The sequence below is a fragment of the Capra hircus genome, chromosome 9 (genome assembly GCF_001704415.2).
Source record: "Capra hircus breed San Clemente chromosome 9, ASM170441v1, whole genome shotgun sequence".
Classification (NCBI taxonomy): Eukaryota; Metazoa; Chordata; class Mammalia; order Artiodactyla; family Bovidae; genus Capra; species Capra hircus.
The window spans coordinates 67,922,943-67,950,764 of NC_030816.1; the positions used below are offsets into that span (position 1 = coordinate 67,922,943).

At 42.5% G+C, this 27,822-nt stretch overlaps 2 protein-coding genes across 3 annotated transcripts in view; one reads left to right on the plus strand and one right to left on the minus strand.

Moving 5' to 3' along the window:
* On the minus strand, window positions 1–27,474 carry ADAT2 (adenosine deaminase, tRNA specific 2). Of its 2 annotated transcripts, XM_005684861.3 has the most exons (6): window positions 27,225–27,474; window positions 10,613–10,717; window positions 7,550–7,700; window positions 4,060–4,166; window positions 1,346–1,418; window positions 1–1,255 (listed from the first exon to the last, which is right to left on the minus strand). In XM_005684861.3, exons 1-6 carry the CDS (start codon window positions 27,318–27,320, stop codon window positions 1,212–1,214), a joined length of 576 nt encoding a protein of 191 aa, XP_005684918.1. In that variant the 5' UTR covers window positions 27,321–27,474; the 3' UTR covers window positions 1–1,211. The 2 variants fall into 2 exon arrangements, with proteins under 2 accessions (XP_005684918.1, XP_005684917.2); XM_005684860.3 differs by lacking the exon at window positions 1,346–1,418.
* Window positions 27,451–27,822, plus strand: part of PEX3 (peroxisomal biogenesis factor 3) — a 31,852-nt gene continuing 31,480 nt past the window's right edge. The window contains exon 1 of the mRNA XM_005684862.2: window positions 27,451–27,774. Coding sequence (XP_005684919.1) covers window positions 27,702–27,774 — 73 coding nt within the window. The 5' untranslated portion in view covers window positions 27,451–27,701. The remainder of the gene's footprint in view (window positions 27,775–27,822) is intronic.

Sequence of the window (27,822 nt, forward strand, 5' to 3'; positions counted from 1 at the left end):
GCCACGCTGCATGGCATATGGGATCTTAGTTTCCCAACCAGGGATGGAACCCTTGCTACCTGCAGTGGAAACTCAGAGTCTTAACCACTGGATTGCCAGGGAAGTCACTTTTACATTGTAGACTTTAAATTCTAAATCTGGATTTTCATAGAGAAATAGCTGTGTTTGATTTCAGGTGTAATGAATCATTCTATTTAATCCTGCAACCATTCCTCCTACTGAGGGGCATGCCCACCCCCTCTGCCTTGTTCTTTTTGCCATAATTCTTATCAACCTCTAACATACTGTATAATCTATTATGATCATTGTCTCCTCCTGTTAGACTAGAAGCTCCATGAGGACAAGATACTTCATTTTGCTAATGGCAACCCACTCCAGTATTCTTGCCTGGAGAATTCCATGGACAGAGGAGCCCGGAGGGCTACAGTTCATGCGGTTGCTGCAAAGTTGGACACGACCAAGCAACTTTCACTTCAGTGAACGAACAGGGCCTGGCACAGTAGAGCTGCTCAGTAACAAAGAAAGAGTCATCCACTTAGGCATTTCTTTTATTTTTAAGATGATTCATCTTCAAAGAAGGCATGAATAAGGTTTTATGATAGCAGTATGCTGTTAAATGATGAACATGTGTTTTAAAAGTATGCATTTTCTCTAAATGCTTTATAAAAGCAAAAATCTCTTCTAAGGACCACAGAATCGTGGTCCAATATGTATATGATTCATATATTAATACAACTTCCAAGGAAGTCTCCCTCCCCTACACATGCAACCCGGGAGAACGTGGTGGCTGCCAAGGATGAAGGGTCCCCATCTGAAAGGCCTGGAGCAGCAGCTGTCTGTCGGGTGATGCTCTCCAGGCAGACACACCAGGCAACTGAGTCTGGATACACATCCTCTGAAAGTCAGTGCATTCCTGGACCAGGCATAATGATTTTGGCATGAAGAACAGACACTGCTTGCTAATTTCTAAAACCTCAATCTTTAACTTTTCCCCTTCTTAAAAATGGTCTTTCAGCTTGTGGAAAAGCTAGGAGTTGTTTGCAACTGTCAGCCTTTTAAAAAGTGCTCATTTGTTCCCTTAACAGAGCTAATGATGAGAAACCATTTTCCTGCAAATTATGGACAATATATAAACATATGCTTCAACGATGTCCACAGCTTTCTGTCCAAGAATGTCGTCCCAGGGGCATGAGTCTTTCATTAGAACAACTTCAGGATTTGTGACATTCCTTTCTTCGAACCTTTGATTTTGGTGCTGTGAAAAGAAAGAGAAAATGAAGAGGTAGGCCCACGCAGACTGGCTTCATACCAACCAAGTATGTGTACACAGGAGGGGAAAACGGACCATTTGGATTTTCTTGTTTGTAGAAGGTCTTTAACATCTCCACTGCCTCCTCAGCCCGATATCCAGGGGTGCACTGATGAAATAAGAAAGCTGAGAATGAACACAGGCCTAGGAAAATGTGCGCTGCATTCCATGAAAATGGCAACACATACACCATTATGTAAACGTAGTCCAGATAACGTCAAAACGTCTCATGGATATTAGTAAAATAAGTAAGGAAGCATATTTCCAAAAAAAGACCTCAATTAAATGTCACTAATCAACTCATTATTATTTTTCAATCAACTAACTGCGTGATCCCCGTACACCTACTAGTTATGTGATCTTATGTAAGATACTTCAACTTTCTATGCCTCGGTTCCCTCATATGTAAAATATAGGTAGTTATAGCAATTAACCCAAAAAGATTTTGTGAAAATTAAATGAGATTAGATAGTCAAAGGTATGGTTTTTTCAGTAGTCATGTACAGATGTGAGAGCTGGACCATAAAGAAGGCTGAGCATTGAAGAACTGATGCTATGGAACTGTGGTGCTGGAGAAGACTCTTGAGAGTCCCTTGGACAGCAAGGAGATCAAACCAGTCAACCGTAAAGGAAATCAACCCTGAGTATATTCATTGGCAGAACAGATGCTGAAGCTAAAGCTCCAGTACTTTCGCCACCTGATGCGAAGAGCTGACTCACTGGAAAAGACCCTGATGCTGGCAAAGACTGAAGGCAGGAGAAAGGGGCAACAGGGGATGAGATGCTTGGATGGCATCACTGATTCAATGGACATGAATTTGAACAAGCTCTGGGAGATAGTGAAGGACAGGGAAGCCTGGCATGCTGTAGTCCAAGGGGTCACAAAGAGTCAGACATGACTTAGCAAATGAAGAATGACAACGACAAAATGAGATTAGATAACATAGCCCCTGTTAATTAAAACACCTGGCACATTGTGAGTGCTCACTGAGCACTAAGCTATTTTTATCTGCTCTCCTTTAACAGGGGCCCATGAAGTGTTTGATTCTATAGAGCTCGGGTTGGCAGTCCACAGCTAGAAATGGTCAGCTAAGAATGGTTTTTATATTTTAAAGGGTTAAAATATATATATATATATATATGTGACAAAGATATAAGTGGCTCACAAAAGCTAAAATATTTCCTCTCAGGCTTTTTACAGAAAAAACTAGTTGAACCTTACTACAGAGGATATTTTTTGAGTGTTCAGTTTCTTCTATCTTTGATCTTTCAGAGAAAAGATCAACATGTGAAAGAATAAGATTTGGGGATAACAGTAGGGGGATGAAACTTAATATTAGAGAATATTTAGAGAGACTGAATATAGCAGATCATCTCAGGGAAAGAACAGGAATAAGCTTAGGTTGTGAGACAACCAGCTGACAGTGCTGGGGTGATTATTAAGGGAGTACAAGGAAAGAAATTAGAGCAATAAAATGAAGTCAAAATATACAGGCCTTTGAAGGGGCACAACGTGACGTGGTCACTGGTAATGTCCTGGTAACATCACTGGCATGTTGGACAGAAATGTTCTACCCTTGTCTGATATCTAAGGGCTCATCTTTGTTCAGCTGAGAAGCTTTGAGGAATTCTTCAGATCTTTCTCATAAATGAAGTACAGAGTTAGCAATTCATTTGCAAAGAGTTATGTAGGCAAAATCTGAGTTACTGATAGAAGTGACTGGAAGAAAGCAAATCACTTTGCGGATTGTTTTAATGATCAAGCTAACTGTACTGCGCACTCTCCATCCTATGACGGTTTCTTTTCTGATGTGATGGTAAAAGTTATCTGTTCTCAAAAGTGCAGGGCTTGTTGGGAAAGCCAGTGTTCAGCTGGGAAAACTCAAAATAGAATGTTTTCCAAAACTTGTTCTCATTGGGATTCAACCAAATTTAGCCCTTCATAGGTACTTAATATTCTCCCAAGAATATCTGAGATCTTTGTTAACTACACACCATGTCCAGCATTTGTTAAGTCCTTTTCTTTTTTAAAGCATAATACTTTTAAGATTAACCTTACATCTTAGAGAGAAAAAAAAATCAAACCAATTTATGGGAACTGGTATTTGTCTAGAGACCAAATTCTGAAATAAAAATTCCTTCTGATCATAGCCTTAAACACGAAAACTCTGGGAGAAGTGTCAAAGTTAAAGAGAAAGTAGAATTTCTAAGTGGATTCTTGGGCCTGGGGGAAATTTCAATATCAAAAAGGCAGGGAAAAAAAATGAAATCAGGTATTGATTGCTAGATGCCAAAAATAGTACAGGGCAATCAAGCAAAACGACTGACTTTGTGAAAAATTTTGTATATTCACTGTAAATGGCTGCTATAGTCACCAACACAGACTATGCATCGTGCAAATTTGGTACAGCACGGAGCCAGGCACATATGTGGAGGGGAGAGGCCCATAGTGGTAGGGTCCTTACACACAGCTGATGGTGTCGGTGAAGACTGTCAGAGGAAAGCTTGGAAGGCTGGAACTCTCCTTCTGGAGGGATTCTGTTCATTGAGACAGCTAAGCACTCTCCTGGAAATGACTGCCTGCAGTCTTACACTGAGGCAGGCCTCCACGACCTTGACCAGAGGTTCCCAGCACCCACCTGGTTCGGTCATGGCTTGTTGGTGTACTGACAACACGCTAATTACCTGCAAGCTCGCAGGTGAGATAAGAGTAATTAGAAAGAAAGAGAAAGTATAACAGTTCATGTTACCTGAAATGGTTTCCCAGTACTCGGTAGATCAGCAGAGGCAATATCCAGAACAGAGCCACAGCCACCAAATCTTTCATTCTGGCAGCCATAGACAACCAGCGGGATTCCTGAGAAAGAATTAAGGTCCTACAGAGAACAGGCATTTCAAGTGCATATTGTGATGAAACTAGGGTGGGTTTATACCAGCTATTCTAGAGAGGAAAGCCCACACTACCCTTAAAAATAATTAAACTTGGGCTTAGTCTTAAAAATTCAGCTTTGCAATCAAGTAGCATGGCCAAGCAGTCTAAGGTGCTGGATTTAGGCTTCAGTCTCTTCAGAGGCGTGGGTTCAAATTCCACTGCTGCCAGACCAGAGGTTTTTCTCCAGGTCTCAGTTCAGTTCAGTTCAGTTACTCAGTCGTGTCCGACTCTTTATGACCCCATGAATTGCAGCACGCCAGGCCTCCCTGTCCATTACCAACTCCTGGAGTTCACCCAAACTCACATCCATCGAGTCAGTGATGCCATCCAGCCATCTCATCCTCTGTCGTCCCCTTCTCCTCCTGCCCCCAATCCCTCCCAGCATCAGAGTCTTTTCCAATGAGTCAACTCTTCACATGAGGTAGCCAAAGTACTGGAGTTTCAGTTTTAGCATCAGTCCTTCCAAAGAAATCCCAGGGCTGATCTCCTTCAGAATGGACTGGTTGGATCTCCTTGCAGTCCAAGGAACTCTCAAGAGTCTTCTCCAACACCACAGTTCAAAAGCATCAATTCTTCGGCCCTCAGCTTTCTTCATAGTCCAACTCTCACATCCATACATGATCACTGGAAAAACCGTAGCCTTGACTAGATGGACCTTTGTTGGCAAAGTAATGTCTCTGCCTTTGAATATGCTATCTAGGTTGGTCATAACTTTCCTTTCAAGGAGTAAGCGTCTTTTAATTTCATGGCTGCAGTCACCATCTGCAGTGATTTTGGAGCCCCAAAAAATAAAGTCTGACACTGTTTCCCCATCTATTCCCATGAAATGATGGGACCAGATGCCATGTTCTTTGTTTTCTGAATGTTGAGCTTTAAGCCAACATTTTCACTCTCCTCTTTCACTTTCATCAAGAGGCTTTTTAGTTCCTCTTCACTTTCTGCCATAAGGGTGGTGTCATCTGCATATTTGAGGTTATTGATATTTCTCCCGGCAATCTTGACTCCAGCTTGTGCTTCTTCCAGCTCAGCGTTTCTCATGATGTACCCTGCATAAATATGCAGAGTAATAAAGAGTTCTCCAGGTCTAAGCACCCTTTAATTCAGGAAGTTCCTTCTAGAATATAACTTAGTTTTAGGCTTCCCTGATAGCTCAGTTGGTAAAGAATCTGCCTGCAATGCAGGAGACCCTGGTTTGATTCCTGAGTCGGGAAGATCTGCTGGAGAAGAGATAGGCTACCCACTCCAGTATTCTTGGGCTTCCCTTGTGGCTCATCTGGTAAGAATCTGCCTGCAATGTGGTAGACCTTGGTTCAGTCCCTGGGTTGGGAAGATCCCCTGAAGAAGGGAAAGGCTTCCCACTCCAGTATTCTGGCCTGGAGAATTCCATGAACTGTATAGTTCATGGGGTTGCAGAGTTGGACACGACTAAGCAACTGTCACTTCACTTCACAATCTAGTTACACAAAAGAAAGAGGTTTAAAAATTAACATCTCACAACTGCAAATAGAGTGAAAACCGAATGTATATTTGCTAAATGCTTGCAGCTTGGCGCTCTCTCTGGCCTCTCCTAAAGGAGATATTTTGGAATCACTAGAGAATTGGAGCCAGAAGGGAGGCAGGAATTTAATCCAGAGATTTTCACCTGTTAAAAATAACAAATTTTTCCTCTGTTCTTTCCTCAAGCAAATATAACTGTGGCTCAGAATAAACCAAACTAAAACGGAGCCACTCTGGATGGCATGATGGGCAGAGAGTTTACAAAGTGGAAACTGTATGTCTTATCATACTCAAAACCCTCTCTATTATTTTTAGTGATTAAATGATTCACACCCACATACCAAAATAATGGACATGAGTTTGAGCAAGCTCCAGGAGATGGTGAAGGACAGGGAAGCCTGGCATGCTGTAGCCCACAGGTCGCAAAGAGTCAGACACGACTGAGTGACTGAACAGCAACAACCAAAATAAATACATAAGAGTATGCTAGCATGAGATTCAACAATTGCTGAACTATCAAACAATTTTTAAAAAGATCTTTAGAGGCTAACTTGCTGTACTCAGTATTTGTGTCACTTACTCTGTGAAAGATACAATTTGAAGAGCTCTAACTGTATCAACTTCCCATTTATTTAGTTTTCAGTTCTTAGGCTCCCAAATCACTGCAGAGGGTGACTGCAGCCATGAAATTAAAAGACACTTGTTCCTTGGAAGAAGAGCTATGATGAACCTATACAACATATTAAAAAGCAGAGACATCACTTTGCTGTCAAAGGTCCATATAGTCAAAGCTATGGTTTTTCCAATAATCATGTATGGAGGTGAGAGTTGGACCATAAGGAAGGCTGAGCACCAAAGAATTGATGTTTTCAAACTATGGTGCTGGAGGAGCCTCTTGAGAGTCCCTCACACTGCAAGGTGATCAAATTTGTCAATCCTAAAGGAAATCAACCTTGAATATTCATTGGAAGAATTGATGTGGAAGCTGAAACTCCAATACTTTGGCCACCTGATGTGAATAGCTAACTCAATGAAAAAGATGCTGGGAAAGACGGGCAGGAGGAGAAGGGGACAACAGAGGATGAGATGGCTGGATGGCATCACCGACTTGATGGACGTGAGTTTGAGTGAACTCCGGGAGTTGGTGATGGACAGGGAGGCCTGGCGTGCTGCGATTCATGGGGTTGCAAAGAGTCAGACATGACTGAGCGACTGAACTGAACTGAAACAAAAAAGACTTATAAACAGAGAAAGAGAAATTTTAAGTCACCTGTAATCTGTTCACCAAAGGCACAATAGGTGTATGTTCTTCAGGTCTTTTCTCATGTACACTGTTAAATAGTCTAATTTATGGTCTGTCTTTACCTGACAGTTTAAGTTAGTTTGAAGCATTTCTTGCTCTCACTTGCTTGTTATAGTTTATTGATATTAAAAAAAAGACTTCATTATTCAAAAGTCTTTCTTAAAAAATGTTTTGGCCAAGGAACACTGTATTTTGTAAAGTACATCTTCCAAAATTTGTTTCATAATTCTGTTTACATATAGTAGAATCTTTTTTGTTTTATAACATTGTCTGGACTTTTTTGTTTTACACTGATGCCTTTGTTTTGTTTTGTTTTGTTTTTAATTGAAACATAATTGCTTTACGATTCTGTGCTGGTTTCTGCTGTACAACATCGTGACTCAGCCACCTGTATACATATAAGCTCCTCCCTCTGGTGGGAGAAGCCTCCCTCCCACTCTCGTTCCACCTTCCATTTTTGAGTTCATGAGGTGAGTGCGAGACACGAACCTGTGAAGTCAAAGGATACTCATCAGGCGGAGAGCAGCTGCGCACATGATACAGGGCTCCACGGTGACGTACAGCACGGTGTGTTCAAACACTTCAGAAGGGCTCCTGCCGCAGCGACGGCACCAGTCTAGGGCCTGGTCAATGGCCACCATTTCGGCATGTCGAGTAGCCTGGAAAGAGAGCTGCCTGCACTGACCTTGTTGGCTACATGTAACAGTATTTTACAAATATTCCAAAGCAAATATGAAAAACGGGCCTATTGTTTCTGCAAACATTTCAGCGAATAAAGGTTTCAGGACACCCTTAGCAGCTGACAGTGGATTTCCTAGTTCAAGTACCATAGCCTTGCCAACAAAAGATACCTAATCTGAGATGTCACAGGAATTACTGCTCTATTTTTAGTTAAGTATCTAAGTGCTTTAGGGGACACTCTTTCAATTAAAATACCAGAGAGATAAGTCTCAAATAAAAAAAAGATGTCTATGGTTCCTGAATATTTCCAAGGAACCTGAAACTTTCATAAGCATGTGCTTTAGGTTCGAATATGTTTTCAAGACTGTCACTGACCTCACTCTAAACAAATCTATATTTAGAATGTCATCACTGGGATATCATCACTTACATTTTCTCTGGGATAGGATTTTATATACTGGCAGACTCTAGAGAGAAGCAGAGGTTTGGTATCAGTTTCAGATACCTTCTGGGAGCAGTAGAGTACAGGAGAAATGCACAAAATTTGAAGTCAACCATACTTCGGTCTGAATCCTGACTATGGCATTACTAATTGTATTGCCTTGGGCAAGTTACATAGCTTTTCCAAGCCTTAGTTTTCCCAAATGTAATTCTGGTATCTACCTCTCATAAAGTGATATGAACTATATGATGCACAGTCACACGTAACACTATATATGTACTCTGCTATGTGGCAATTATTTATAATATTCATGATAAACATGTTTATCAATAAACTTACACTTAGTGTCAACTATGTACAAGCACTGCACTAAACTCTGTGGGGAAAAAAGTCTGTCCTCCAGAAGCATAAAATTCGGTGGGGCAAACAGAAAGGTGTTCATTTACCTGTGCAAAGTGCTGGCACAGTGGCCAAGGGGCCATGGAAGCCAGAGGCAGAGGGGAGCCCTGGCTGGCCCAGAATGATAAACTCAGAGCTGGAAGGTTCTTTGGCAAAGACGGTCCCATACCTGACTGCATACCAGAACCAACTGGGGAGCTTAAAAAAAAGCAAAGTTTCCCCAACTCAGGTGCTTTTTAGAAATCAGGTTCAGAATTACTGAATCAAACGTCCTCATAGTTCTCAAGAAATAATCACTGACCTAAATCATCTCAATCAACTCTTTTACCGCTGAAGAACCAGAAGCTAAGTAAGCTATGTTGCTGCCAAGTCACTTCAGTCATGTCCGACTCTCTGCGACCCCACAGGCAGCAGCCCACCAGGCTCCCCCATCCCTGGGATTCTCCAGGTGAGAACACTGGAGTGGGTTGCCATTTCCTTCTCCAATGCATGAAAGTGAAAAGTGAAAGTGAAGAAGCTCAGTCGTGTCCAACTCTTCGAGACCCCATGGACTGCAGCCCACCAGGCTCCTCCATCCCTGGGATTTTCCAGGCAAGAGTACTGGAGTGGGATGCCATTTCCTTCTCCAATGAACCACAAAATACAAATAGGGAGATATGACAGTTATTTAAAGTACAAAATTCTACTCCCAAATAAGTATCTGTAGATTCACTAATTGGTGTACTATGGCTTGTTGGGCTTTCTAGGTGGCTCAGACGGTAAAGAATCTGCCGGCAATGCAGACCCAGGGTTTGACCCCTGGGTCGGGAAGATCCCCTGGAGAAGTAAATGGCAATTCACTCCAGTTTTCTTGCCTGGAGAATTCCATGGATAGAGGAGCCTGGTGGGCTACATTCCATGCAGTTGAAAAGAGTCGGAAACGACTGAGTGACTAACACACATACACACGCATGGCTTATTACTCATCTTACAGGCATCTTGATGTCCATATAACAATTGTTTTGTGAATCTGGGTTCCTATTTTGCTTATGTTTCACTAGATCTGAGTTTTCTTGTTGATAGGTGTGATGAATGAACTTGAAAGTGCTCATAGCACCCCCAGCTCGTTCTCCGGCTCCCAAGTAAGATCAAAGTCGACATGAGGGGTGTTAAAGTTATAAGCTAACCTTGAGTCCCCCGGGCACTTCTTATAATCCTAAAACTTATGATTTCATTTCTACTCACTGTAACACGTGTGGTGATACCACATTCAACAAGTGTTTCCTTAATTCATAACTTCTCAACCTAACCACAATAAAGTCACGGAAGCTTTTAAAATGTACCTGCAGGTTCAGAGACAGCAGGTGGTGGAGACTGTACTCCACTGAATTACCTGATATAGGAATAGCTTTCCTTATACAATCCTTTTATATCTCCACAGCTATCAATTGAGGGTGACTTTTTAATTGACTAGGAGGAACACAATAATTAAAGGTACTACACACCCAAGAATACTGGAGTGGGTAGACCATCCCTTCTCCAGCAGATCACCCCATCCCAGGAATCAAACCAGGGTCTCCTGCATTGCAGGCAGATTCTTTACCATCTGAGCTAACAGGGAAGCCTCACAATATGAGCTATACAATATGAGCTATACAATATGAGCTATACAATATAAGCTAAATTGCTATATCTTATAAAGTAGAATTTCCAGGTATTACATTTTCTTAAAATGGAGATGGACTCATTTCTTCTATATGGACACTCTGATGTAATAAAACCCTTCTTGGATTTTACTCGTGTTAAAGCTCTATGAAATGGAAAATCAGACCCAAAGAATTTATTGCTTCATTAAATTTTTCTGAATTATCCAAAATTTTGAAAATCAATATGGATCACTTTGTATAATCAGAAAAAAAAAAAGACATTTTAAAAGGTTTCAGGAAACTATCCTTCCACTTATGGTCACCTAACTCTACACAGATCCATCTTGCCACCAACCATGAGAAATCCATTCCACGCCTACCATCATTGTCATATGTTTCCAATTATACTATTCAACTCACATACATTTTTGGTTTGATTAACTTCATTTCTCCCCTTCCCCACAACTTCATTGTTGTAGACCATAAGGCAGCCAACAGGAACTTCAGTATTGTCTAGGGCGTCTTTGGCCTAAAAGACAAAGTGGAAAATCTAACAGGTGATGTTCAATACTACGGAGTACATACATGAACAAACGTCAGAGCAAAGAAACGTGGCTCAGTGTCCCCTTTTCTAAAACATACTCCAGTATTCAGTGCCTTTATATCTGTTGTGTCTGTATTGAGAGAGACTCAAGAACAAATCCCCATCATAGGTCCTGAGCTCCCTGAATTTTTCTTTTATTAGAAGCAGGACTGATCAAAGACTACTTTTGACCCTTGTTCTTATACTGCCAGGGGTGTTGGAAAAGACTCTTGAGAGTCCCTTGAACAGCAAGGAGATCAAACCAGTCAATCCTAAAGGAAATCAGTTCTGGATATTCACTGGAAGGACTGATGCTGAAGCTGAAACTCCAATACTTTGGCCATCTGATGTGAAGAACTGGCTCACTGGAAAAGACCCTGATGTTGGGAAAGATTGAAAGTGGGAGGAGAAGGGGATGACAGAGGATGAGATGGTTGGATGGCATCACCGACTTGATGGACATGAGTTTGAGCAAGCTCCAGGAGTTGGTGATGGACAGGGAAGCCTGGCATGCTGCAGTCCTTGGGGTCACAAAGAGTCAGACACAACTGAGCTACTGAACTGAACTGAGCACTCTTTTCTGACAGAGTACAGGCTTCTCAGGTGGCACAGCGGTAAAGAACTGCCTGCTAATGCAGGAGACGCGGGTTCAATCCCTCGATTGGAAAGATCCCCTGGAGGAGGGGATGGAAATTCACTCCAGTATTCTTGCCTGGGAGATCCCATGGACAGAGGAGCCAACTGGCTATATTCTATAGGGTTGCAAAGAGTGGGACATGACTTAAGCGACTTAGCACAGCACAGCCCATATGTATTTGTAACCAGGTAGAAGAATAAGTAACATTTATAAATCTTTTTAAAAATTCTTTCTTTGTTGAAATTCCACTTGCTTAATCTTTTTGATGCTTTAAAAATTACAGAAAACATCCTCTGGTGTTCCAACAGCATCAAGGTGACCAGACTGCTTATCTCCCTGTGCCCACAATCTCTGTTCTAAGCAAGACAATAATGGCTTTGGAGCACTCTATACAAAACTGGCACAACCATTTGGAAAACATGTTAGAAGTTTCTTTAAGAAGTAAAAACACGTGTGCTAAAGTCGCTTCAGTCGTGTCTGACCCTTTGCAACCCTAGGACCATGGACCTCCAGGCTCCTCCAGGCAAGAATAGTGGAGTGGGTCGCTCTTTCCTTCTCCAGGGGATCTTTCTGACCCAGGGATCAAATCCCCATTTCTGACATCTCCTGCACTGGCAGGGAGGTCATTTACCACTTAGGAAACCCCAAGAAGTAAACCTACAAAGAGCCTATGAACAACTAGCTTATTCCACTCCTGAGTATTTACTTAAGAGAAGAGAATATGTGTCCAGGAAAAACAAACAATAAACCTTGTAAAAAATGTTCATAACAGCTTGATTCATATAGCCAAACACAGGAAACAGCACAGGTGTCCATCAACAAAAGAATGGATAAACAAACCATGGAATACTACTCAGCAATAAAAAAGAAACAAACTACGGATACACACAACAACATGGATGAATCCCAGACATGCTAAGGCAAAAGAAATCAAACACAAAGATGCACACACTGTATGATTCCCTTCAAGTGAAGGGCTAGAACAGACTAAACTATGATGAAAGTAATTGCAACAGTGGTTCCATCACGAACAGGGATGAGTAGCTTGATTGGAAAGGGACACAATCTGGGGAGGAAAATCTGGGGAAGAAAAAACTTTATCGTGATAAGGGTGTGGCTTACATAGATGTCTGCATCATTCAGAACCGAATGAACAATACATCTAAGACCTGTGCATCTCACTGTATGTGAAATATGCGTGCTAAGTCACTTCAGTCGTGTTTGACTGTGTGTGACCCCATGGACTGTAGCCCGCCAGGCTCCTCTGTTCATGGGATTCTCCAGGCAAGAATACTGGAGTGGGTTGCCATGCTCTCTTCCAGGGGATCTTCCTGACCCAGGGATCAAACCCGCGGCTCGTGCACTGCAGGTGGATTCTTTACTGCTGAGCCACCAGGGAAACCCATGTGAAATATATCTCAACTGAAAAATACAAATGAGAAAAGTAAGGTTAGGCACAGTTCCGCCACCATCCCAGGGATGGTAAACCGATCATTATAGTTGCAGAGTCACCCCTCCATCACCAGCTGTCCATTTTCCTTCCAGCCCTATGGTTGAGGGAATGGGCTTCCCTGCTGGCTCAGCAGTAAAAGAATCTGCCTGCAATGCAGGAGATGTGGGTTTGATTCCTGGGTCAGGAAGATCCCCTGGAGAAGAAAATGGCAACCCACTCTGGTATTCTTGCCTGGAGAATCCCATGGACAGAGGAGCCTGGTGGGCTACAGTCTATGGAGTAACAAAGAGTCAGATGTGACTTAGCGATTAAACCACCACCATGGTGGCTGAAGGAGCCCCAGCAGTTCTGGGGCCCAGGACAGCTAAGGAATACTTCTTCAGGCAGAGAGCAAAAACAGGCAGGTTACTTCTGGGATGCCCGGACACCACAGGTGAGAGAGAACCTGAAACGGTTGCAACCCTTGGACTAGTGTAGTCATTTCCACCTCACTATGGTTTAAAGAACCCAAGTACTGCTGTTTCTAGAAAGGCATGGCATTTCCTGTTTGGGCACGCTGGAAGACACTCTAGAAGACTACAGTCCTAATGAAGCAGAGGTATTTACACACACCACAGGGCACACGAAGTGCCAAGCTGAAGGCTTTGCTGAAATCAGTGTGTGTTCGGTCTCCTCCACTAGCCACCTGCTCCCAGCAATAACCCTATCATAACGCTAGTGTGGGTCCCTTAGCTGCTTCAAACATGCTCAGCTGACACTTTTCATTTGGCCAACAGTGGTGAAAGGAGAGGCACATTGTGGGAGCATATGATACTTCTCTTGCATCTGGAGTAGTGGGATAAAGCTGAGGCCTGGAGACGTGCAAGGAGACAGTATCTGAAGCCATAAGACCACGTTCTTCAGAACTGGGTCATGTACTACCCACAGGCTAGTTCTGTCCCAGTTCTGTAAAAACAGTTAAAGCATACCCAGTTTGCGCAAAGTTTGAAAGACTGCAGAGTTCCAAGGTTTGGTGCATATATACAAATAAAAAATGTACCATAGGTTACTGCAGGAAGGAAAGCTGGGAGGAGGACTGACAGCTGGGGAGGGAGGAGACAGTAAGAACCAGCACAGTTAAGGCAATCGTCACACAGAGAGTGAAATTTAAAATAAGTTCAGGATGACACATAAACTGGGGTGCACAAGAAAGACAAATCATGTGCTCATCCATCAAATATCTGTCGAGGGTCTTGAGATAGGAAAGTTATCCTGGATTATTAGGTGGCCCCAAATGCAATCATAACTGCCCTTATGAGAGATGCGGGGAGAGATTTGACACATAAAGTAGAAAGCAATGGGACGATGGAAGCAGAGAGATTTGAAAATGCTACGCTGTTGGCTTTGAAGATGTGGGAAGGAGCCATGAACCAAGCCCGGAATGTCGCATTGCTACTGCTACTGCTAAGTCACTTCAGTTGTGTCCGACTCTGTGCAACCCCATAGACTGCAGCCCACCAGGCTCCTCCGTCCCTGGGGTTCTCCAGGCAAGAACACTGGAGTGGGTTGCCATTTCCTTCTCCAATGCATGAAAGTGAAAAGTGAAAAGTGAAAGTGAAGTCGCTCAGTTGTGTCCGACTCTTAGTGACCCCATGGACTGCAGCCTACCAGGCTCCTCCACTCATGGGATTTTCCAGGCAAGAGTACTGGAGTGGGGTGCCAAATGTCTCATTAGAAGCTGGAAAAGGCAAGGAAATGTATTCTCCTCTAGGGCCTCCAGAGGGCGCACAGCCCTGCTGACACGTTGGTTTGGGGGAAGTGAAACTGAGTGGACTCCTGGCCTCCAGAATCATAAGAGAATAAACCTATGTTGTTCTAAGCCACCAAGTGTGCAGGCATTTGTTACCAAAGCCAGAGAAAACTAATACATCCCGTTAAGACGAAGAAAAGATAAGCTAAAACAGGAAGAAAGTATTTATAAACCACATATTTAAGGGGACTCTTGAGAGTCCCTTGGACAGCAAGGAGATCAAACCAGTCCACTCTAAAGGAAATCAACCCTAAAATTCCCTGGAAGGACTGAGGCTGAAGCTGAAGCTCCAATACTTTGGCCACCTGATGCGAAGAGCCCACTCGTTGGAAAAGACCCTCATGCTGGCAAAGACTGAAGGTAAGGAAAAGGGGAGTGACAGAGGATGAGATGGTTAGATAATATCATTGACTCAAGTAACATGAATTTGAGAAAACTCTGGGAGATAGTGAAGGACAGAGGAGCTTGGTGTGCTGCAACCCATGGGGTCACAGAGTTCAGTTCAGTTGCTCAGTCGTGTCTGATTCTTTGTGACCCCATGGACTGCAGCACATCAGGCTTCCCTGTCCATCACCAACTCCCAGAACCTACTCAAACTCATGTCCATTGCATTGGTGATGCCATCCAACCATCTCATCCTCTGTCGTCCCCTTCTCCTCCCACCTTCAACCTTTCCCAGCAACAGGGTCTTTCCCAATGAGTCAGTTCTTCGCATCAGGTGGTCAAAGTATTGGAGTTTCAGCTTCAGCATCAGTCCTTCCAATGAATATTCAGGACTGATTTCCTTTAGGAGTGTATGGTTGGATCTCCTTGCAGTCCAAGGGACTCTCAAGAGTCTTCTCCAACACCACAGTTCAAAAGCATCAATTCTTCAGCACTCAGCTTTTTTTATAGTCCAGCTGTCACATCCATACATGACTACTGGAAATACCATAACTTTGACTAGACGGACCTTTGTTGGTAATGTCTCTGCTTTTTAATATGCTGTCTAGGATGGTCATAGCTTTTCTTCCAAGAAGCAAGCATCTTTTAATTTCATGGCTGTGTCACAAAGAGTCAGACACAATTTAGTGACTGAATAACAACATAATCAACAACAGTCTAGATCTGGATTATGAAAAAAAAAGCTCAAAACTCAATAGTTCAAAAAAATTGTTAGAAAATGGGCAAAAGATACTAAAAAACTTTTTATCAAAGATGGCATACAGATGGCAAATAAGTATAGGAAAAGATGGATACATCATTAACCATTAGGGAATGTAAATTAAAACCACAATGAGACATCACTGCACACTTACCAGAATGGCTGAAATAAAAAGTATTAACAACAGATGCCAGTGAAGCAGAGAAACAGGATCTCATATATTGCTGGCAGGAATGTAAAATTGTTACAGCCACCCTGGGAGATGGTTTGGCAGTTCCTTAAAGAGCTAAACATGCACTTAACATATGACCCAATGATTGTACTTGGGTACAATGAAATCTTATGAAATGTTATGAAATCTTATGTTCATACAGTAACACAATGTCATATACAGACATGAATGTTCAGTGAAATTTTACTCCTAATCCAAAACTGGAAATGACCCAAATGTCCTTCAAGGGCTGTCTGGTTAAATATAGTATGTTGCATCCACCTACGGAAAACTACACAGCAATGAAAAGGAATCAGCTATTAATTGACTCAAGGAAATTACGTTGAGTGGGAAAAAAAAAAAAATCCCAAAAGGTGACATATTCAAGTATACCACATTCCCAAATGACAAAACTATAGGTATGGAGAATAGTGACTGCTGGGGATTAGGGTGTGGAAAGGATGGTGGCTATAAAGGGGCAGCAAGAGAAGACTTGTGATCAAACAAAACAGGTAACAAAACTGCACTGAACTCTGCACACACAGATGCACACCCAAGCGCACATAGATAAAGCTGATGACATGTGAACAAGCACTGCAGACACTGGGTTAATGTTATATTCCCAGCTGTGATATTTCACTACAGTTATGTAATATGTTACCACTAGAGGAAGCTAGGTGAAGGGTATTGGGGCCTTCTCTGTATACTGTGTTGCAACTTCCTGTGAATTTGTAATTATTTCAAAATGAAACATTAAAAAAAATAAAAGGTGGAATAAACCAGAAGCCTCTTACAATGGCAATTAAGAAGAGATGGCTACTGAGGTAGGAGGAAAACCAGGAGTATCTGGGGTTATAGAGGATCCAAGGAAAATACTGGGCCAAGAAGGAAGGGTCAGTTTGGGTGGGATGGAGAAAATGAAAACCAGTAGCCTGAAGACGGGCTTATGTGTAAGTTACATTTCTAGTTTCTATTACAACAGACTCTTGTGTCTGTATGTCAAGTGTTCTGATTCTGAGCTTGCAAATAATAAGAGCTGAGAGCTTGTTGGAATGCTCCCCCTGATGTAGGACTAGTTCAGGCACATTATTAATTCATGTACTTTATAACCCTGTGCAACTGGTTTGTGATTTCCCCATTTTACAGATGAGGTGACTGAGCCATGGGAAGGTTACGGGATCAGTCCCTGTGTGAGGCTGGGCCTAGAGCCGAGGCAATCTGGATCCTCCACTCACTTGTTCAACAAATCTCTGTGGAGCACCTGCAAGGTTCCTGGGTTCTCAGCCACAGCTCTGCCTCTAATGTCTACTCCAGTCACCACTGACCAGCTACTTTACTGGTGCTTGGGTTCTTAGCAGCGCTAGCTCAAGGGACAAAGGGAAAGGGGACGTTCAGCAAGAGTGAGACGCAGAAAGTTTAAAGAAAAACAGAGTAAACAAACAGGGGGGCACGTGACAAGGATTATCTGTAAACCTGTCTGCTGAAGAGCTCTACGTGAGGCTACTTGTACATTTCAAACGTGCAGCTGAGGATCCAAGAGCAGAGGGAAGGAGGGAGTAGGTGGCAGGCAGAGGCAAACCCAAGCTGCCCGGTGAGGTTCCTTCCACATCCCGACTTGTTCTCCTGGAAAACAGCCAGGGCCACACTCAGGCACCCAGAGAGGGGACAAGACTTGGGCCTTTCATTTTTTCCTTCGGATTTTCTCTTGTTTCCTTCAAGAAAATTATCTGCTCTTAACTCCATTTCCCACTCTATATTATATTCCTGTTTCATTTTTGTGAAAATGCCTTCCACTGCTATCCCAATTAAACAGAAAGCAAGAGTGACAATCGTACTTGAAAAGGGCAAATAATGCTGTTGATGAGGAATGGCCTAAACTGAGGGTGAGGAGTAAGCAGGTGGAATGGTGAGTTAGGGAGGAGGTGGCGAGAGCAACCTCACAGCCCCACAGAAATGAGTCACGTGTGTATATGCATATATCCAATACATATATTTGCTTTGCTGTGAAGTTCAAAACAGATTTAATTACACCGAAAAGACTTTTTAATCCATCCCATCTTGTACTTTCCAACATTCCCACCACCTCTTCTGTCAAGTCCGATCGTTTCATTATAAATGCACAAAAGATCCGGCAGAATGGCTCTGAATTGTACCTACGTAGGTTTTCAACCACCTCATCTTTTTTGAGAGGCTCTGTTACTATTTAAAATGGTGATTTTGTCTTTCATAAATTAATAAGTTACCAAGGTTCAAAACTGAAGAATGAAATCTCTCTTCTCACTGGCTCAAACACTGGTCCCTACTCCAAATGTCTTTAATGTCATTTCTTTTGCTCTTCAAATGTCATCTCCTGCACTCTAGCCAGGGTCCACCTGCTACAGATAAAGACAGCTCTAGGACTGAAGAGACTGTGCAGTTTCTCTAAAGCTGTCCTTCCTACAAACTACTTTCTAGAGATCTGGTGGTAGCAGAAGGGGAAGAGGGGGGTCAGAGTGCATAGACTCTTGAATAGTACCCGAGTATATCTCCTACAAAAGAAAAAAGAAAATTGGAGGAAAAGACAATTCGGCCAGGATAACTCTTAGGTAGAAAATAATAACGTTCAAAAGGTCAAACGACACTAGAGCTGTTACTGCTCATGACTCTGAGAAGCTCTGTTCTCCTGTAACACACTAAACTTCTCCACACCTGGAGACCAAGAGCCTCCCAGCCATCACCCAATGCTCCCCATCAGCCAACTGAGTCAGCCGAACTTTTCATTATCCTTCCAGGTCCTTTGTCCTTAAGCTTCTTGGAGCCCCTCTGAGAATCTGGTGAAAGTTATGGACACGCCCACGTGAAAAAGGCACGAGCACGTGACACTTTCACACACAGCATCAGGGTTTATAGATGCCTCCTAAAACCTGAGCCCTGGTTAGGAAGTCCTGTTCTGGACAGATAGTTGGATCCCCTCCTAACCCAAGACTGAGTCTCCATTTCTTTGTACTTGATGATTCCTCCCCTTGAGAACCCGTCTCTTCTCTTCCACTCACCTACCTCCCATTCCCCTTTTTCAAGTTAAAGCATCCTGTAATTTCACTCAACTAACTTGCTCAGGACCTTGTCACCTATTATCTGATACCATTTTATGTTTGCCTCTTATTGTGGACCCTGGACTTGCTACTATTAACCTTTTCATTTGTGTGCAGCTTAATCTCATCAATTAAACAGCATGCTCCTGGAGGGAAGCACTAGACCCAAGCACTAGCAAACCTGTTCTGCTCACCTTTGTAGGCCAAGCGCATGGCACAAGGCTTAACACAAAGAAACATTTAATCACACTACATTTGATAAAATGGATGTGTCTGCGCTTGATTTCTTTTTGAATTTCCCTCAGACATGCCATAATCTTATACTAATACTAGGTGCCCAAAAAAGCAACTATAATACACGATTTATTCCAGAAACCTTGCAACTTTTCTCCCTCTGACTCTGGTGATATATTTATACACTCAATCTTTCTTTTTTCCTAAGTGTAAAGTAAGTATGGCAGAAAACTTGGGGGTAAAAAAAATTCACACACCAAAAAATAAAAACCACTCATAATCCCAACACTACAAAATATGACCACCAGTATTATTCTGTAATAGAAATTTTTCAGGTTTTTTCCTATGTCTGCATATACATATTTGGAGCTTTCTAAAAAGTCAAGTAGATTTATACTATATATACCGTTCAGCAGTCTGCCTTTTTCATCTAGAAACATATTACCAACAATTCTCTATGTTGAGTAATATTTTTTCAGCACATGATTTTTTTAAGGCTACATAGTGCTTCTCTGCATAAATATTTATGATTCACTTGATTGGTCCCCTATTGTTTGACTAGCACATGTGGCTATTTTTCAAATTCCTCACTATTATAAACAAATGGAGAACTTCTCTGTATATCTCCACTGATTCCTTATTAATTATTCCTAGAAATAGCTATAAAATACAAACAGTTCCTATGATGTAATTTTTTTTTTCTTTTTCGAACGAAGCATTCTCAACCATTTTTTTTTAAGGCACACCAGAACTTTTTAAAAATATTTATTTATTGGGCTGTGCCAGGTCTTATCTGCAGCACACAGGATGTTTTAGTTGTAGCACGCAAATTCGTAATTGCAGCACGTGGGATCTACTTCCATGTTGCTGCTGTTGTTCAGTCGCTAAGTCGTGTCTGACTCTTCCCAACCCCGTGGACTGCAGCATGCCAGGCTCCCCTGTCCTGCACTACCTCCTAGAGTTTGCTCAAATTCACATCCTCTGAGTCAGTGATGCCATCTAACCATCTCATTCTCTACCACTCCCTTCTTCTTTTGCCTTCAATTTTTTCCAACATCACATCTTTTCCAATGAGTCGGCCCTTTGCATTAGGTGGCCAAAGTATTGGAGCTTCAGCTTCAGCATCAGTCCTTCCAGTGAATATTCGGAGTTGATTTCCTTTAGGATGGACTGGTTGGATCTCCTTGCTGTCCATGTGACTCTCAAGAGTCTCCTCCAGCACCACAGTTTGAAAGATTCAACTCCTTGGTGCTCAGCCTTTTTTATGATCCAACCCTCACATCCATATAGGACTCCTGGAAAAACCATAGTTTTGACTATAGGGACCATTGTTGGCAAAGTGATGTCTCTGCTTTTTAATACATTGTCTAGGTTTGTCATAGCTTTTCTCCAAGGAGTAAGTGTCTTTTAATATCATAGTTGCAGTCACTGTCCACAGTGATTTTGGGGCCTAAGAATATAAAAGCTGTCACGGCTTTCACTTTTTCCCCTTCTATTTATCATGAAGTGATGGGACTGGATGACATGGTCTCAGTTTTTTGAATGTTGAGTCTTAAGCTAGCTTTTTCACTCTCAACTTTCACCCTCATCATGAGGTTCTTTAATTCCTCTTCACTTTCTGCCATTAGGCTGGTATCATCTGCACATCTGAGGTTGTTGAAATTTCTCCAGGCAATCTTGATTTCAGCTTGTGCTTCATCCAGCCCAGCATTTTACATGGTGTACTCTGCATATAAATTAAATAAGCAGAGTGATAATGTACAGCCCTGTCATACCTCCTTTCCCAATTTTGAACCACTCAGTTGTTCCATGTCCAGTTCTAACTGTTGCTTCTTGATCTACATACTAATTTCCTGACCAGGGATCAAATCCAGCCCCCCTGCATTGGGAGTAAGATATCCTAGCCACTGGACCACCAGGGAAGTCCCTACAATGTGGTTTTTTAAAAGAAAAATTAATAATAAAATTGGGCAAAAGAGAATATATCTAGAAATTCACAGAGGAAAAAAGTCCAAATGTCTAATTAGGATTCCCAATGCATGGTAGTCAGTGGGAATGAAGTGAATAGGCAGAGGGGTCCAATAGAGTACAATGGGGAGCAGTGAGCAACCAAACACAGCATAGGACAAACGGGGGGTGAAGACAGGTGGCTGGGCTCAAATCACATCTCTATCCTTACCAGCTCTCTAACTGTGGGAAGCTTACTTAACTCTAAACCTCGACGTCCACATCTGAAAACGAGGACAGTAATAATACACACCTGATATGCTTTCAAATTGTGGTGCTAGAAAAAACTCTTGTTCAGCAGTCCCTTGTTCAGCAAGGAGATCAAACCACTCATTTCTAAAGGAAATCAACTCTGAATATTCATTGGAAGGACTGTTGTGAAGCTGAAGCTCCAATACTTTGGCCATCTGATGCAAAGAGTCGACTCACTGGAAAAGACCTTGATGCTGGAAAAGACTGAGAAAAGGCAGGAGAAGAAGGGGATGATAGAGGATGAGACGGTTAGATAGCATCACTGACTCAATGGACATGAATTTGAGCAAACTCCAAGAGATAGTGGAGGACAGAGGAGCCTGGCATGCTGCAGTATATGGGGTCACAGAGAGCTGGACATGACTTAGTGGTGGCTGAACAGCAACCACCATAGAGCAGGGCCTTACACATATGGTCAGTATGAAACACGGCCCATGGCGATGCGTCTGGAATGTAATAGTGCAATGCTCTTGTTTTTTTTATTTGATTCTATGCCTACACCCTTAGAATTATATGCTGTGATGATTAAAACAATGACCTTTATTATATGCTATCTCTCCAAAAGAAAACTGTCATGAAAAATAGCGATTTTACAAAACAATAATAAAATATAGAGAACTTTATTTAAAGTTTGATAACTTCACCAAAGAACAAGAAATGTAACACAGACATTACTTCTCACCTATGACACTGCCAAATGTTCAGCAGTGATAATTCCAAGGATGGTAGGAACAGGGGTAGGACAGAACATTCTCACACAGGGGATGGACTTGGGACCATTTCAGGCCAGTGCTATCCAACAGAACTGTTGATAGTAATGGAAACGTCCTTTGATCTGTGCCGTCCAATATGGTTGCAACTGGCCATGTGTGGCTACTGAGTAGATGAAAAGCGGCTAACATGACGGAGAAACTGAATATTTAATTTCATCTTATTCATGAAATAACTAGCCACATATGCTAGTGGCTACTACACTGGGCAGTATAGTTCTAAAAGGCAACCTAAAAACATCTAGACAGATGGCTTTAAAATACACACATCCTATGTCCCAATTTGGTAATTCATTCCAAAGCAATAAAAGAACTATGGGATGGGGGTGAGAGGAAAATAAACTAAAATAAGAAATAATTATGCCTAGGAAAAAAGGATACTTACAATCATGAAGAGAATATGTAATTCGACTTATTTAAAAGACTGCAGATGGTGATTGCAGCCATGAAATTAAAAGATGCTTACTCCTTGAAAGGAAAGTTATGACCAACCTAGATAGCATATTCAAAAGCAGAGACATTACTTTGCCAACAAAGGTCCATCTAGTCAACACTATGGTTTTTCCTGTGGTCATATATGGATGTGAGAGCTGGACTGTGAAGAAGGCTGAGCGCCGAAGAATTGATGCTTTTGAACTGTGGTGTTCGAGAAGACTCTTGAGAGTCCCTTGGACTGCAAGGAGATCCAACCAGTCCATTCTGAAGGAGATCAGCCCTGGGATTTCTTTGGAGGGAATGATGCTGAAGCTGAAACTCCAGTACTTTGGCCACCTCATGTGAAGAGTTGACTCATTGGAAAAGACTCTGATGCTGGGAGGGATTGGGGGCAGGAGGAGAAGGGGATGACCGAGGATGAGACGGCTGGATGGCATCACTGACTCGATGGACGTGAGTCTGAGTGAACTCCAGGAGTTGGTGATGCACAGGGAGGCCTGGCGTGCTGCAATTCATGGGGTCGAAAAGAGTCAGCCACAACTGAGTGACTGAACTGAACTGAACTGATGTCAATAAATTTATAAAAATAAATTTCTTATGACTATGAATTATCTATATAATCAGAAAAAGAAAACATTAAAATATTTTCATTTGGGAAAAAAATACCATAAAGATATTACTGGATCAAAGGATAAACTCAGTTTTAAGGCTTTTTTATATGTATATAACAAAGTTGCCTTCTAGAAAAGATGCCCCAATTTCAGCAACCAACTAACCAACTCCTCACACACACATCCTTTTCTACAACAATCATTGCAAGTTTTTGACCTTTGCCAATTTAACAGCTGAAAAATTATGCTAAGTCACTTCACTTGGGCCTGACTCTCTTCAACTCTATGGACCATAGCCCGCCAGGATCCTCTGTCCATGTGATTCTCCAGACAAGAATACTGAAAAATTATATCTCTTTTTAATTTGAATTTAATCTATTACTAGTGAAATTGCACATTTGTTAACTTGTTCATTATCTGTGTTTCTTTTAGAAATAGCATGTTCTTTCATATCCTTTGACTTTTTCAATATTAGGGTGTATATCTCTTTGCCAAGGTTCTTTATATATCAAGGTTATATCAAACCTGTGCTTTTATTTACACAGCAAATATTTTCCCTCTATCCTTTGCTTTGTTACTTTGTATCTTACCTTTTTACCATGTAGAAATCTTCAATGTTTATATAACTAAAACCTATTCATTCTTCTTTTATGTTTTCTGCCTTTCATCATTTACTTTAAAGAATCCATCGCCATTCCAATTCCTCCAGGCCTTCGCTCAACAAACACCAACATCAGCCAAACACTCAGCCAGTTGAATTGGCCATATAAATATGTCTATTCTGTCCAGGTGCTGCAAGTATGCTAGCATCCTCCCTATTATTACATGTGCACGGGACACCTCACTTTCAAATTCCTCAGAACACATTAGCTGCCTCTGAATCTGGTACTAGCTACGCTTCTGGTCTGATTGTAAACTCTTCTCAGAAGTACACAGGCCACTTTCTATTACTTCTACAAGTCTTCAAAATAGTTTAAGATTTGAAGATTCTTTAGTGGAGGTGGCAGGGATGGTTGGACAAAGTCCAAGATTTATCACAAGTATTCTTTTCCCTTTTTTTAAGACCTGGAAGAAACATATGTGTGTGTTAGTCGCTCAGTTGTGTCCAAGTCTGTGACCCTGTGGACTGCTGCCCACCAGGCTCCTCTGTCCATGGGATTCTCCAGGCAAGAATTCTAGAGTGGGAAGAAACATATACTACTGGCCAAAAAAACAAAGTGCAAACTAAGGACCTCCTTGACCCTGTGTAGATAAACTAGGCAACCACATCTTTAGGTGTTTATAGTCCAACTGTGGCTCAGATGGTAAAGTGTCTGCCTGCAATACGGAAGACCTGGGTTCAATTGCTGGGTGGGGACGATCCCCTGGAGAAGGAAATGGCAACCTACTCCAGGAATCTTGCCTGGAAAATCCTATGGACCGAGGAGCCTAGTAGGCTACAGTCCATGGGATGGCAAAGAGTTGGGCATGACTAAGCAACTTCACTTTACATTGAGACAATAATGTCAAGGCCAGAGAGACCCTAGAGACTACTAGGAGTTCAACCATCCCATTTTATAGAGTAGGAGGCAGTACTCTAGGGGGATAAAGTGACTTGCCCAAGGTCATATCAAACAGATACACACTGCTACATTTAAAATGGTTAACCAGCAAGGATCTGTTGTATAGCACAGGGAAGTGTTCAGTGTTCAGTGTTTTGTGGAAGCCTGGATGAGAGGGAGTTTGGGGGAGAAAGGATACATGTATATGTATGGCTGAGTTCCTTTGCCGGCCACCTAAACTATCACGATATTCTTTTCTTTATAACGACATTCTTAATGGGTTATACTCCAATACAAAATTAAAAGTTTAATTTTTTAAAAAAGGTAGTAGAAAGACTCAAATGTTCAGTCCAGAAGTCTAGAGAATAGTGTGGAGGATATGAAAGGAGAGAAAGAAAACACATTTCTGATACAGAAAGGGGAAACGTTCAATGGCTGAATAAACTTGGCTATGGTAGGATCTCTCAAAATTTCATCTGTGCAAGCTCCCCTTAAATATTCTGAGGATAGTTCCTGAAGCAAAAGAAAATAAACAGAAGAGACAAAAAATTTTCAGAATGCCCACATCCCCTGACTTCCGGGTCTCTTATCCATAGAAAGATGTAAATGCAGCTTAATTTGAGACATTTCAACCTTCATGTGCATTTACTATCATCCTCATGACTTATGCTGCCCAGCATATGATAGTATTGAAATCATTTGGGGGAAGGACAGAGTTTGATATCACATGAAAACTCCTTTTTTCCAGCTGGAAGAATTTAGTAACATAAAATGAGTTCAGGACAAACAGTTCCATATTATAAATTAATCATTTAAAGCATAAGTGAAGTGAAGTCACTCAGTCGTGTCCGACTCTTTGTGACCCCATAGACTGTAGCCTACCAGGTTCCACCATTCATGGGATTTTCCAGGCAAGAATACTGGGGTAGGCTGCCATTTCCTTCTCCAGGGGATCTTCCCGACCCAGGGACTGAACCCCAGTCTCCCACATGGTAGGCACTGTAGGCAGACGCTTTACCGTCTGAGCCACCAGGGAAGATCCTTTCAAAGCATATGTGAACATTAAAGTGCCAAACAAAAAGTTACGCATCCTCTAAGTTTAATGGGGAGAATAAATTTTGAAGTGGACTGAAAGACTGCATCATGAAATCAAATCAGGTATAAGCATTTGTTTTTTCAAAATGGAATGAAAGAGGAATACCAGGAAAACTGTGCATAGGAAGGTTAAGCATCATTTTGTAAAACTTTTGTCTCAATTATACCTAAAAGTGTATACTTGGCATTTACTGGAATGTAATACAAAATAGATTTTTTTTTTGTTACTGAGTCAGTTACAGTCCATGGGATGGCAAGAGTCGGACACGACTTAGCTACTAAACCACCGCCACCACCACTTTCAAAAAGGTATGAGAAACAAGTTTTTAAAAATATGCATATATGTGCGTCTAAGATTTATATACCTATGCTGCTAAGTCGCTTCAGTCATGTCCGACTCTGTGCGACCCCAGAGACGGCAGCCCATGAGGCTCCCCTGTCCCTGAGATACTCCAGGCAAGAACACTGGAGTGGGTGGGTTGCCATTTCCCTCTCCAATGCATAAAAGTGAAAAGTGAAAGTGAAGTCGCTCAGTCGTGTCCGACTCTTAGCGACCCCACGGACTGCGGCCCACCAGGCTCCTCCGTACATACACGCCAAATACACTTTTATCCCTATTAAAGAGTTCGCTGGCACACATAAGTACGGGTAAAGATTGGGTTGTACACAAAGCTTATCAGACCCCTCCTTAATCAGGAGTCCTGAAGGGAGTGGGGGAAGAAAGGGCAGAGGGCAAGAGGACGGATGGCTGAATGAATGAATGGCGGAATCTGTCCGCTCAGGGGCCTGTTCTTATCCTGCTCTCTACCAAAAGAACCCTCAGCTTCCTTCCTTGTCCTAGGTAGGTTCAAGGGGTCATACATACAAAATAATGTAACGTCGCGGATCTGCCAGCGTCCACAGGAAAGAAGGGGACACAGCACGCACGTGCCAGCAGCCCCCGAATAGGGATGTTGACGCTTACTTCAAAACAGTGAAAAAGAAACAATTTCTGTATTTCCTCTCTTCCTTCCCTCAGAGCCACGTGAGAATGGACTAAAGTACATTTCAGGACAGTAAAAGCCAACTGTTTACCCAGAGATTGTGAGCGCCATCGAGATTATTAAGACCCAGAAAGCACCCCGGGGACATTTACTCAAATGCTCGGTCGGGATAAGCCGGAGAAAGTTCCTATCCTGTGCGTCCACGCCCAGACCCCCTCACCATTTGCATCGCCTGCTCCATCCACTTTTCGGTCTCCTCCGCAGACACCGAGTATGCACCATCGGTAGCCGCGGTGGACCCCGCCTTCGCCTCCATACTGCTGCACCCGGGCTGTCTCCCTCAGCATCAGAGGCCGCGGGGAAATAAGAGCACAGGCTACGGAACGCGGCGGATACGGGTCGTAGTTTCCGGGGGAATCGAACAGTGAGGTACTCGGGAGCAAATTCTGGACGGACCTGGGCGCCCCGGACCAGTGAGCTGCGGCTGCAACAGAAAAGGGCAACTGCTCAGCTATAGTCCACGCCCCCTTCCCGCTCCGGTGACAGTGTCTGCGGAAAGTCGCCTTTGTGATTTCTGGAGAGCACCGAGCGGGACGACGGCCGTCCAGCCGGGTCGTCCGTGCCAGGCGACAAAGAAAGGGTATCCCGGTGGACCATCATCCCTTCCCTCTAGACAGCCCGCCCCGGGGGCCTGAAAATGCTTAGATCTACGTGGAATTTTCTGAAACGTCACAAAAAGAAATGCATCTTCTTGGGCACGGTCCTTGGAGGTGGGTGACAGCGTTCTTGGCAAGGCGCAGTGGAAGAAGAGGGTGGGA

Coding starts and splice junctions, on each gene's coding strand:
- ADAT2 (XM_005684860.3), bottom strand. CDS start 27,320: ATGGAGGCGAAGGCGGGGTCCACCGCGGCTACCGATGGTGCATACTCG. Junction 10,718..27,224: donor TGGAGCAGGCGATGCAAATG/GTGAGGGGGTCT, acceptor TTTGTCTTTTAG/GCCAAAGACGCCCTAGACAA. Junction 1,256..4,059: donor GTACTGGGAAACCATTTCAG/GTAACATGAACT, acceptor TTCTTTTCACAG/CACCAAAATCAAAGGTTCGA.